Consider the following 12,342-nt stretch of genomic DNA (forward strand, 5'->3'; position numbering starts at 1 on the left):
AGTCGTTGCTATCACGTGTGCTATATCCTAGGTCTGTGGCAGTTAAATTTTTGATGAAAGCAGACTGTTGGTGTAAAATTAAGCCTTGATTTTTATTGCACTGTGTAAGGATCCTAAGCAATTGTGAGGCTTCTTTAAATTTTCTTGTGAAACAGTTATTATCAATATATGACATTTTTGCTTGTTGCCAGAGTACTTGATGACCAGTAGTGGTTGTGTGGAATGCCAGGACTGATTTGTGTTCTCTTATTTTTTTCAACATCTTTTACATGTTCAGACATGCAGATCTCTTCTCTCCCGACTTCCCTGTCTGGCCTGCATAACAAATGCCACAAGAGCATTGAATCTTATAGATGCCTGGTTTTTTCATGGTATATATATATACCATGAAAAAACCGTATATATATATATATATATATATATATATGTTGCAACGTGATGAGGTATCATGTCAGCAATGGCGCGAGGTTTCATGCCATTGCTGGCATGAGGTTAAACAGTGGGGCCTTGCTTAACTGGGCAATGCCTTAATTGGGCATTGCCCAGTTAAGCAAGGTCCCACTGTTTTCATCAGGAAACCAGAGTGAACAGTGAAAAGTCAGCTATAGGAACAAGCTCCAACTCAACATCTTGAAGAAGAAGAATAAACCTAACATCAGAAGAACTGAAGATAGGAACCATCAATATAAGGAGCATTGTTGGAATGGAAATCAAACTTGCAGAAGAATTGGAAAAGTACCACATGGGCATAATTGGCATTACTGAGACAAAGAAGACAAAACCATTTGAGATCTTACTAAATAATAAGTATGTATAGGATGTTATTTTCAGGCAATAATGATCAATGAAAGGAAGGTAGGAGTAGTGATAGCATTCACCACCTGACATGAAGATTAACTTCTTGACTGGAAAGCAGGTTCAAGTAGAGTTATATGGGCAAAATTCGAAATTAGGACATGGACAATGAAACTTATTTGTGCCTATTGTCCTACAAAAGGAACAAGTGGAGGAATTTTTTGAGTCATTAAAACAGGCAGCTGACATAAAGAAAATGAAAAAATGGTGCTTGGTGGAGTTCTGAACACAAAAATGAATCCTACCAGGCATATATGAACATTTTTGGAAGATTTGGAGAGAAGGGCATAGCTAATAATAATGGTAAGTATTTACTGGCCTTCTGCTGAGGACACAAACTAATCATTACTAACATCATTTTTCAACATAAGATGTGTACAAGGAGAGAAGACACAAGAAATAAGAAAAAGCCTCATTGACTGCGTCATTATTGTTAGTGATATCATCATGCTCATTCAGGATACAAAAGTGTACAGAGGATCTGAAATTGGAAGTGACCATTATTTAGTACAAAGCAGGATAAAACTGGATATCACATTGAAAAGAACAGTACGTAAGAAAGTTTTAAAAAGAATTAAAGTTGAGCAGCTTTACAAGTAATTTGTAGATTCAACCATACAAACTTTATTGAGTTAAAAATGAAACAAATTGAAAACAAGAACCAAACTTGGAGTCTCGGTAACAAATTCTGAAGAAGGCATTAACTAATTCAGCTAAAGAACTATGTGGTGAAGTTGTCTGCAAAGATAGAAATATAAGAACACCATGGTGGACACAAGAAGTTAAAGAAACAGTCCTGGAGAAGAAGAAAGCATACCAAAAGTTCTTAGAAAATAAGTCGGCAGATGTCCTAAAAAATTACAGAGCAAAATGTAAGAGAGCTAAGCTATGTGTAAAAGTGGATATACAAAAGTCATGGGAAGACTTGGGTAAGAGTATGGAAAATAAATATCAGGAAGGTGGCAAAATGTTCTGGAGGCTATTCAAGAAGCTTAGAAATTTAGGAAAGAGTATACTGTAAAAGGAATCAAAGATGACAAAGGTGACATGAAAACTGAAGATAAGAATATCCTAGATGTCTGGAGTAAATACTTTGAAAGACTGTTAAATGAACAGAACTGTAGTAAAAATATTTTCAGGAGGAATGCAAAGAGGAATACATATCAGTACTTGAGGTAAAAAAACTGTCAAAACTTGAAATGTGAAAAAGCAGCTATAGTAGATGATATTTGACCAGAAATGCTTAAGTTTGGAGGTATAAAAGTTTTCAGTGACTATACTGCATAATTCAGAGGGCCTGGTCAAAATGCCCATTAATTGGAGCAGGTCTCTTATAATACCCATCTATAAAAAAAAGGAATAAAACTGAATGTAAGCATTACAGAGGAATTTCTATACTAAGTGTTTGAGGTAAGATTTATGCAAGCATACTAGAAAAGAGGTTGAGAAAGATTGTGAAAGAGAAACTTGTAGAAGAACAAGCTGGGTTCAGGCCAAATTGAGATTTTCAAGATTAGATTTTCACTTTAAGACAAAGAGTTCAGAAATCGTGGGAAAATGACAAGGATCTGTACTTAAGTTTTGTAGATCAGGAAAATGCAAACAACAAGGCGCCCAGAATTTTCTCAGAAAAGGAGGGTAACCAGTGGAATGTCCCAGGGTTCTGCTCTTGGGCCCTGCTTAACTTGTTTGTAAATGATATATGATGTGGACTGAATGGGGATCTTCAGTTGTTTGCTGATGATGATGAGTAGTGCTACTTATAATTCTCCCCAAAGCTTGGGAGAATTATAAGTATCACTGCTGATGTTAATTCCCTTCAGGAAGATATGAATAGACTTTGACTTAGACAAAGGAACGGGGTTGTAGTTTTAACATTAATGAGTGAAAGGTGTTGCATTTTGGAGTGCAGAAATATAAGGCTGTGTACTATATTGATGGTGCTGTACTGCAAGAAGTAGATAAGATTCGAGATTTGAGAGTGATGGTTGACAGTAGACTGAAGTTTAGAGGACGTATTGCAAAGACTGCACATCATAGTGCCACTATGATAAGAAGTACTCTGACATGTAGAGATAAGGAAGTGGTTGTGCCACTGTATAAAGCTCTGGTCAGACCACACTTGGACTATTGTGCTGAGTTTGGTCACCTCGTTTTCACTATGATGTGGAAACATTGGAGAGGGTCCAGAGATGAGTGACTAAGACAATATATGAGGACTTTGGAATTCTGGATATGTAGACAGATTGAAGAGATGTGGATTGCAGAGTTTGGTGGATAGGAGGAAAACAGGTGATAGAGGGATGCGAGGAGTAGATTTTTTACATGGAGAACTGTCAGTGAATGGAGCGCATTACTGGACTACTGTATATTGTTAATGCAAGGAGTGTTAAGGATTTTAAGATTCCGTATGATAAATATATTGTCAGTTGAATGAACTTCCCACGATGAGTCTGCTGACTATATTTATAAATATAGTCAGCAGTAAATATCTAAATATTTTTTTCTATTTTGTTGGCTTGCAGTCATTAAATTTCTTTAATTATATATATATATATATATATATATAATCATCATCATTATCAGGCCATTGTTGATCCGCTGCTGGATAAAGGCCTTTCCAAGATTACTCCAAACTGTCTGTCACGGTTCTCCTTTTCCATGTCACTCCTGCATGATGATATCATCAATCCACCGTAATTTAGATCGGTGTCGTGATCATTGTTTCTCTCGTGGAATCCAATCCAGTACTTCTTTTGTCCATCGTTGAACTTGTCTTCGAGCAATATGCCCAGGCCATTGCCACTTCAGATGTTTCACTCTTCCAGTGATGTCAGAGACTTCGGTTTAGTTTCTTATCCATGAAATGGATAAGAAACTGTGTTTTAGGTTTTACATTTAGTGGCCATATGTCAATACAAGAAGAATGCATTGGTTAAAAACTTTTCTTTTCAGGCATAATGGTAGTTGGCTTTTGAATATTGAATATAATCATCCAAATGCTTTCCACCCAAGCATTGTGCGTCTTTTAATTTCGTCCATCATATTTTGTTTCATTGATATCTGCTGTCCTAAGTATATGTAATGGTCTACTTGTTTAATTTCATCATTGTTGATTTTTATTATTTCTAGTTGGACATAGCTATTGAACATAACTTGGGTCTTCTTTAAGTTTATCTTTAGTTCAGCTGTTTTGCTAGCAATTTGAAGTTCTTGGACACAAGTCTGTAATTTATGAGCAGTTGAAGTAAAGATAACTATATCATCTGCAAAGTGTAAATAGCTTAAGTATCTTCCATTTATCTTCAGACTTTTCTTTTCCCAATCAAGAAGATTGAATATTTCTTCTAGGTACACTGTGAATAATTTCGGAGATATTGTGTCACCCTGTCTTATACCTCTCTGTATTTCCACAGTAGAGATTTTTCCATTGAAATGAATTGCTACTGTGGCATTGTATGCTGATTTGATGGTCCTGACGTATGGCTCCTCCACTTGTTGGTCTCGTAATGCTTTAAGTATTGCACAAGTTTTTACTGAATCAAAGGCTTTCTCATAATCAATAAAACCAAGACAACTTCCTTCATCTCCCTATCCACCAACACTTGGGAGTGTTGGTGGATAGGGAGATGAAGTTTAGGGGGCACATTGCAAAAGTGGCTAAATCAGCTCATCAACTCACTTGGTTGTTGAAAAATACTTTGACGAGCAGAGACAAGCAAGTTATTGTACCTCTGTACCGAGCCTTGATAAGACCTCATCTCGACTACTGTGCCCAGATTTGGTCACCTAGGTTTCTTCTTGATGAGGAGGAGGTGGAGAGGATCCAGAGGCTAAGATGATAGCAGGTCTTTGGAACGAACCTTATGAGAAAAGGTTGAAGATTTGTGGGTTGCAGAAATTAGTTGATAGGTGGAAAAGGGGATGGTTGAGACATTCAAATTGCTAAAGGGTTTCTATAGGATTAATTCAGGGATATTTTTGAGATCAGGACTGGTGGTTGGAGAACTAGGAGACATCTATGGAAGCTGGGCAAGAGTGTGGTTAGCAAGGGTGTTAGAGCTGGGTTCTTTACTTTTAGAGTGGTAAATGAGTGGAATAAGCTGCCAGAGTCTGTTGTGGGTGCTGTGACGGTGAGTGAGTTCAAGGCAAGGTATGATAGATACTGTGAGAATGTCGTATAGTTGTGTGGACATGATGTTTAGGGCCTCCCTTGATGAGTCTAAGGGCTCCCTTGAGTTGCCCGTAATAATAATAAAAATAATGGTAATTGATATTCATTACATCATTCAATAATCTGTTGTACAACTTGAATGTGGTTCATTGTACTAAAGCCACTTCAAAAACTTGCCTGTTCTTTTGGTTGTGCTAGGTCCAGAGTCATACAAAGCCTATGAGCTAAGACTTTTGTGAACACTTTGTAAACCACTGATAGTAGACTGATGGGTTGATAGTTCTCCAAGTCTTCTACCTCACCTTTTTTATGTAGCAAAATTACATAGCTTTCTTCCATTTTCTTGGTATATCATTTTTCTTCAGGCATAAAGTAAATAGTTTTGCTAAGAGTTTGTAGATCATTTCCCTACCTGCTTTCAGCTATAACTCCATCCTCACCTGCAGCTTTTCCATTTTGCAAGCTTTGGATGCTCCACATAACTTCTTCTGGTGGAATCTGTGGTACTTCAGTTGTTTCATACTTGTCGTCTTCTTCATTTAATTCATCATCCTGATATAGTACTGAGTAAAATTCTTCAGTTCTTTTTTGCAATAGCATATCTATCTCTGGTTATGGTCCATCTTTTAGTTTGACTGCAGCCATCTGTTTATCGCTGTTCATTAATTGCTGTTTGGCTTTTTTGAGACTGCGGTTGTTTTCAGTTGTATGAATTTACAATTGAATTTTCTTAATTCTTCTGTGATACGTTTTCTGGTTGTTTTTGCACAATTCAGTATTATTTTATTGTGTAATTTTATTTTATTCTGCAAGTTATTTAATTGTTTCATTTTTCTTCATTTTTTTATCAGCTTTTTTGTTTCTTCAGAAATTTTGTCTTGTTTCTGTTTTGTGGTACCAGCTATTTCAAGTGAGCACTGTAAAACGTTTTGGGTAATAATACACGCATGCACAGCTAATTCTCTTTTTACATGGCTATTTTTTACACGATTTCGAAATAACATGGTTTAGAAAACCAAAGCAATTCTATTTTTATACTGTATATTTTGATTTAACATGGTTCAAATGGCACTTATTTTTAAAATTTCTGTTTGAATTCAATTCTGTTAAAAAGGGTATTTCCATTATAATTATCATTTCTTAGTACAGTTCATATGTACTTAAACTTGAATTTTGGGGAACCCTCTCAATGCTTTGAATATCAGGGATTACTCTACATTACAGAATATAGACAAATGCCAAGTAGAACTTATATAGTGAAATCACAAAAAAGTGCTGGTGGCTTTAAAGCACCTAAGGATCGTGTCACTATTATTTTGCAGCAATGCTTCAGGAGATCATATATTAAAACCATTACTCATTAATCGATCCCTAAGACCGCAGGCAATGAAACTGTGGATTTTAACACATTACCAGTGCACTGGAAGGCAAATAAAAAAAGGTTGGGTTACAAAAGAAATTTTTAATGAATGGTTCCATCAATGTGGCAAAGTGTAAGATTATGTGGTGAAAAGATTAGCAGCAGTATATCGCTTTGGTGAAACCGTGCTCCAGGAAATTGACGAGGCCAGGGATTTGGGAGTGTTGGTAGATAGGAAGTTGAAGTTTAGGGGACGCATTGCAAAAATGGCTAAATCAGCTCATCAAATCACTTGATTGCTGAAAAATACTTGAACAAGCAGAGACAAACAGGTTATTGTTCCTCTGTATCGAGCCTTGATAACACCCCATCTAGACTACTGTGCCTAGATATGGGCATCAGGGTTTCTTCTTGATGAGGAGGAGGTGGAGGGGATCCAGAGACAAGTGACCAAGATGATAGCAGGTCTATGGAATGAACGTTATGAGAACAGGTTGAAGATTTGTGGGGTGCAGAAATTGGTTGATAGGTGGAAAAGGGGTGATATGATTGAGACATTCAAATTACTGAAGGGTTTCTATAAGATTAATTCAGAAGATATTTTTGAGAATAAGACTGGTGGTGGGAGGACTAGGGGCCATACATGGAAGCTGGGCAAGAGTGTGGTTAGCAAGGGTGTTAGAGCTAGATTTTTTACTTGGAGAGTGGTGAATGAATGGAATAAGCTGCCAGAGTCTGTTGTGGGTGCCATGACTGTGAATGAATTCAAGGTGAGGTATGATAGATACTGTGTGAATGTCAAATAGTTGTTCTTGACATGATGTTAGGAGCTCCCTCGATGAGTCTTTCGACTCCCTGGAGTTGCTTGTAATAATAATAATGTTTTGTTCCAGAAGTTAAACATTATTTGATGGAAAAAAATCTGTACTTCAAAGTTTTATTGATTATCGACAATGTGCCTGTCCATCCTGTTTTAGAACAGCCAAATGTGAAATTTTGTTTTCTGCCACCTAATACAACATCCTTAATACAATCACTAGACCAGGGTGTGATCGCTACCTTCAAAACTTACTACATAAGAAGAACATTCCAGTACATTTTGGATAAACTAGATAAGGATAATTTACTGACAGTCATTGATGTGAGGAAGAAATTTTCTATTTTGGATTGCATCAAACTTGCTAAGTTGGCATTATCAGAATTGAAACCATCAATTGTTTGCAAAGTTGTATGCAAAGGTACAACTGAATATCGCAATATCATCAGATTAGCATATGCAGTTGGCTGAGAAGGATTTGATGATTTTTCATCTGCAGATATTGAAGAATTGATGGTTGACAAGGCTGTTAGTGATGATGAAATAATAGAAGCTATCCTTGAGAATCTCAATGAAAAAGAAAGTGATGATAATGATGAAGGGATTCTACTCACTTCAGGATTAATTAAAGAAGGGCTTCAAATGGCTAGTAAAATTACAAAGTCATTTTCTTACACATGATCCAAATACTGAACAGTTTAAACGTGAACTCTAAGTCATGCATGGTGCGATATCTAGAATTATACAAATATCTCTAGTCAAAACAGGATTTGAATGATTGAATACAGTTTGTGTTAAAAAAAAAAAAAAGAACCTTCAGAATTATTGGAAATCAGTCTAATTTAGTTCTTTTTACTGAAGAAAACGTTTCAAGTAATGGCAGTGATTTAATTCCAGTCTCACACAAAAGAATGCAGGAAAGTGATGGTGAATAAAATTTAACTAATAACCATATGCGTGGGTGTATTTGGACCTTTTTGAATTTCTGTTTTATTAGTGACACACTATTTTCTTTAAGAGATACACACACACACACACATATATATATATATATTTTTTTTTTGTTTTGTTTTGTTTGCAAATAACTTATTATTCCTATCAGTTACCAGTTTAACTTTTAAATGTTAATTATAATATTCATTAAGTGTGAGAAAATTGTAATAATTAGTCAAGGGAACATTTAGCTACTGCAGTTAGGATATGGGAACTAGAGTAACTTAATATGCAATACCAGCAGAATGATAATTAGCAAAAAGGATTGACTTTTTCTCTGAAATATAAAGTACAGTCATACCGCGACTTACGCTACCCCGACGCGAATCTGGAGTTACGCGATTTCTTATATGTACGTATTCCTGTCCCACTTCACACCTCACCACTAGTCGTATCTTTCCGGCGCTGGCTGCATTCGCCAGTATCGCACATGCTGTGAACAAGCACTGACATGTTTCGCGCGGTCTCCATTCATACATGATTTTTATAGTCTACAAACCTTGCGATTGTTTAATGTTATGTTCTTGATAAAAATTTTATCACATAAAAAATAATAAAGTCGTCCAAAAGAAGCAAGTCCGATTCTTCTACAGCTAGCAAGAAAAGAAAAACATTGACTTTGGAAGCAAAACTCAACATCATTAAGGATTTTGAAAGCAGAATGAAAATTTGTGAGCTAGCAAAGAAGTTCGATCTACAGGAATCCACAGTAAGAACAATCATAAAAGAAAGGTTTACAGATTTTGGGGGACAAAGAAAAAGACATTATGGCTTCAGACGAATCTATTAGATTTTATGAAACCATCGACATCGAAATGACTTTATTTTTTTATGTACGAAAAACTATAATTATGATTATATTTCTTAAAAAATATAAGTGTTTTTGTAAACCTTTGGTCTCAATTGTATGTTTGATATATATAAATTACATGCAAAATTATACCCTGAGTTATGTGAATTCGACTTACACGTTTTTTTCGACTTACACATTCGACTACCGCGTAACTTCGGGGTATGACTGTATTAATTTAATATTGTTTTTATTTTTAAATTAAATCTGTAAATCCTACATCCCAAATTGCTTGGTTCTCAAAGTACTTTTTTCGAAACGAAATGCACAATTGCTTGTTACTGGTATTGGAAGCACTTATTTCAAATTATTCTGTGTATTGAATACTTGGAGTAAATTTTTAGAGTTAATTGTTTTAGAGCAGCAATTCTCAAACTTGACGTATTTAGGGACTTTCTTCCCCATTCAGTATAATGGCTTGCAGCTGATCACAAATACATACTTGTATGCATATATATACACTTGTGTTCATAGAAACTGCATCACATTACATAAATATAATTTGTAGTAGTTAAATGGTCATTTTCAATGATTTATTATGAAATATTTTGTTGTATTACATAATCTATCATTCTGACAGGTTTCTGTATAATGTAATAGTTGAGACTCTTGTGTGAGAATTTTTCATGCTATAAATAGACAGCAAGAGCTAGTTATGTGCAGTTAACACCTTGCAGAAAAAATGCAATTCCAGCTTTGAATAGCGAAGGCCGTTCCTCTTGGGAAATAGTTAAACGAGTGTCCTGTAGTCAATCTACTGTGGTATAGCTGCTGTTGAAAGTGAAGTAAACCTGATCTGCTGATGGGAAGAAAGAAAGCCACTGTCAACACCATGCCAAGATAGAGTTCTAAAGCAGTTCTGTCTCAAAAATCGGCATGCACCATCCATAGAACTAAAACGTGACTGGTAAGAAAACAAATGGGAGTTGTGGCAAGCTCTGTAACTGTCAGGAGAAGACTCATTCGACAGGGATTGATAGCCAGGTACCTTAAAAAGCCCTTGTTAAACAAAACAACGAGATTAGCTCAGTTAAATTGGTGCAAAGAGAATGTCGAATGGACCCCCTGATCAGTGGAGAAGAGTAATTTTTTCTGGCGAGAAAAACTTTAACCTGCAGGATACCAATGGTAGACAGACAGTTTGAAGATGATTTGGGTAAAAATTCAATCCTGACTGTCTGGTGTCAGTCAAATGATCTGGGGGCTTCAAGTCTTATCATGGTGTTGGTTGCCTGCATTTCAGTGAATGCACAAGTGTACCAGAAAATTTTAAAAGAAGAATTGCTGCCTACTATCAGAGACCACTGTACTGTAACGATAATGACAAACTGCATCTTTCAGGATGACTCTGCTCCTTGTTATAGGACAAAAAGTGTAAGTAATGCTATTATAACCCTAAAATGTACCATATGAGTTGAGTTTAGTACTTGAAAAAGGTTTAATTTTTATTGCAGGTTAATAAGTGGCTCAATGAACACTTGATTCAGCGATCACCATTGTTAGGAAACGGCCCAGATCTCATCTCAACCCTTTTGAGAATTTGTGATACCAAATGGAGACTGAAATACACAAGAAGAAGCTGAAAACACTTTGGGAGCTCTAAGAAGCCATTATAAGTTTATGGAACCACGAAATCACAGTTGCATCCATCAGGAAATAGATTTTGTTAATGCCCCCCCCCCCCCCCCATGACAAGCTGTAATAAAGGCAAGAGGAGAGCCCACAAATACTAAATAGCAAAAAGCGAATTTTCAGCTTTGAATATTAATAAGACTGTGCAGTTGGACTAAATTTTGATACCGGTGTTTGTATTTTCAGTGAAAATTCACTGTCCACTCTATTTTGAAATATTTGTCAAGTTTGTTGTCATTTACTAATTTTGTCACATCTTCTACTAAAAAGACCTAAATAGTAATCAAAAATAAAAATATTATATTACCTTTTTCATTATTTGTGAAAATGATTGTGTTATTATCCCATTTCAAATATGTCAAAATTTAGTTACAAAAAAAAAAAAAGCATGGTTGCAGCAGGTGATGTCATTTCTATGAACACGAGTATAGTTTCCTGTATTAAACAAGCAGATTTGGCCATTACAAGCCCTCGAGCTTTTCATGCAAGGAGGAAATGGATTTGTAATTCCAGTAAAAATATCTGATATTTTATATTATAATTTTTATTTATTATAACACAAGGATGTAGTGTAGAAAGTTCATTGGCATATGTAATTCTCTCTTCCTTTGGTTTTCAGCTTTGAAGAATTCAAATTATCACACACCGACAGAAATTCAGAAAGAAAGTATTGGACTAGCACTTAAAGGTCTTGACATTCTAGGAGCAGCTAAAACAGGTTCTGGAAAAACACTGGCATTTATAATACCTGTATGTTTTTTACTTTTATAATAGCTGCAGTTTATATTTTGATTTGTGCATACATGATACAGTTCTTAAACCATTTGTGATATTGATATTAACTACATATGAAAAATAATTACTTTATTGGTGTTATTTTTTTGAACTCAACCAAGTTGGCCTTTTTGGCCAAGTTGTTAATGTATCCACTCTCCAACCAACAGACTTATAGGGTAAATCTCATCTTCATGTTTGTGATTGTCTTTAGGGGCATGAGATCATCATCTCCTAGTGTGAGACTACTGCCTCACTTATTTAAGGCCTACAGTGGCTTTAAAAGTTCCATGTTTGGTCTCTACAGTGCAGTTTTTAGACTGTAAAAATTAAATAAAAAAATAATTTAAATAATAAAAAATTATAAAAAGGCTTGCCCACTGTACCAATGTACTATGGGTTTACAACCTTTTGTGAGTGAGGAAGACAAAAAAAACAAAAAAAATAGGCTCTTTTAAGCTTACATGGTGATCAGAATTCATATTTATGAATTTAGGGACACAAAACAGGGAAAACTAGGCATTATTCCTTTTGGCACAAGAGTGGTGCCTGTGCCTTTATGAGATCACACATTGCATGCTAGAGAAAGTAGATAATTTAGAATCACCTGCTTTCAACCTTTTCTGGCTCAAAGTTTCCTTTCCTCACCTAGTAATAGTAACTAATAATAATAGTAAATGCAGCATATTCATATGCTGCATTTACTGTTCTTCAAACTCTAACTACTTAGACCTCTTCACATTCCTCTCCATGAAACTTCATCATCATCAAATTCCTGACATGTATTATATCCTGTACACTCAAAGGGTGTACAGGATATAATAGTACTACATTAAAAATTTACATCATTACTAACTTCCTATCTACAATTTTCCTCCAAATCAGTC

At 35.5% G+C, this 12,342-nt stretch overlaps 1 protein-coding gene across 1 annotated transcript in view; it reads left to right on the plus strand.

Annotated features, from left to right (window-relative positions):
- The window catches only part of LOC150100970 (putative ATP-dependent RNA helicase DDX10), a 293,342-nt gene that overhangs the window by 13,128 nt on the left and 267,872 nt on the right, over window positions 1-12,342 (plus strand). The window contains exon 3 of the mRNA XM_090401236.1: window positions 11,301-11,431. Within this exon, the coding sequence (XP_090257362.1) occupies window positions 11,301-11,431 (131 nt within the window). The remainder of the gene's footprint in view (window positions 1-11,300; window positions 11,432-12,342) is intronic.

The sequence above is a fragment of the Typopeltis vanoorti genome, chromosome 12, assembly GCF_054136105.1.
Source record: "Typopeltis vanoorti isolate ZY-2024b chromosome 12, IOZ_Tvanoo_1.0, whole genome shotgun sequence".
Lineage (NCBI taxonomy): Eukaryota > Metazoa > Arthropoda > Arachnida > Uropygi > Thelyphonidae > Typopeltis > Typopeltis vanoorti.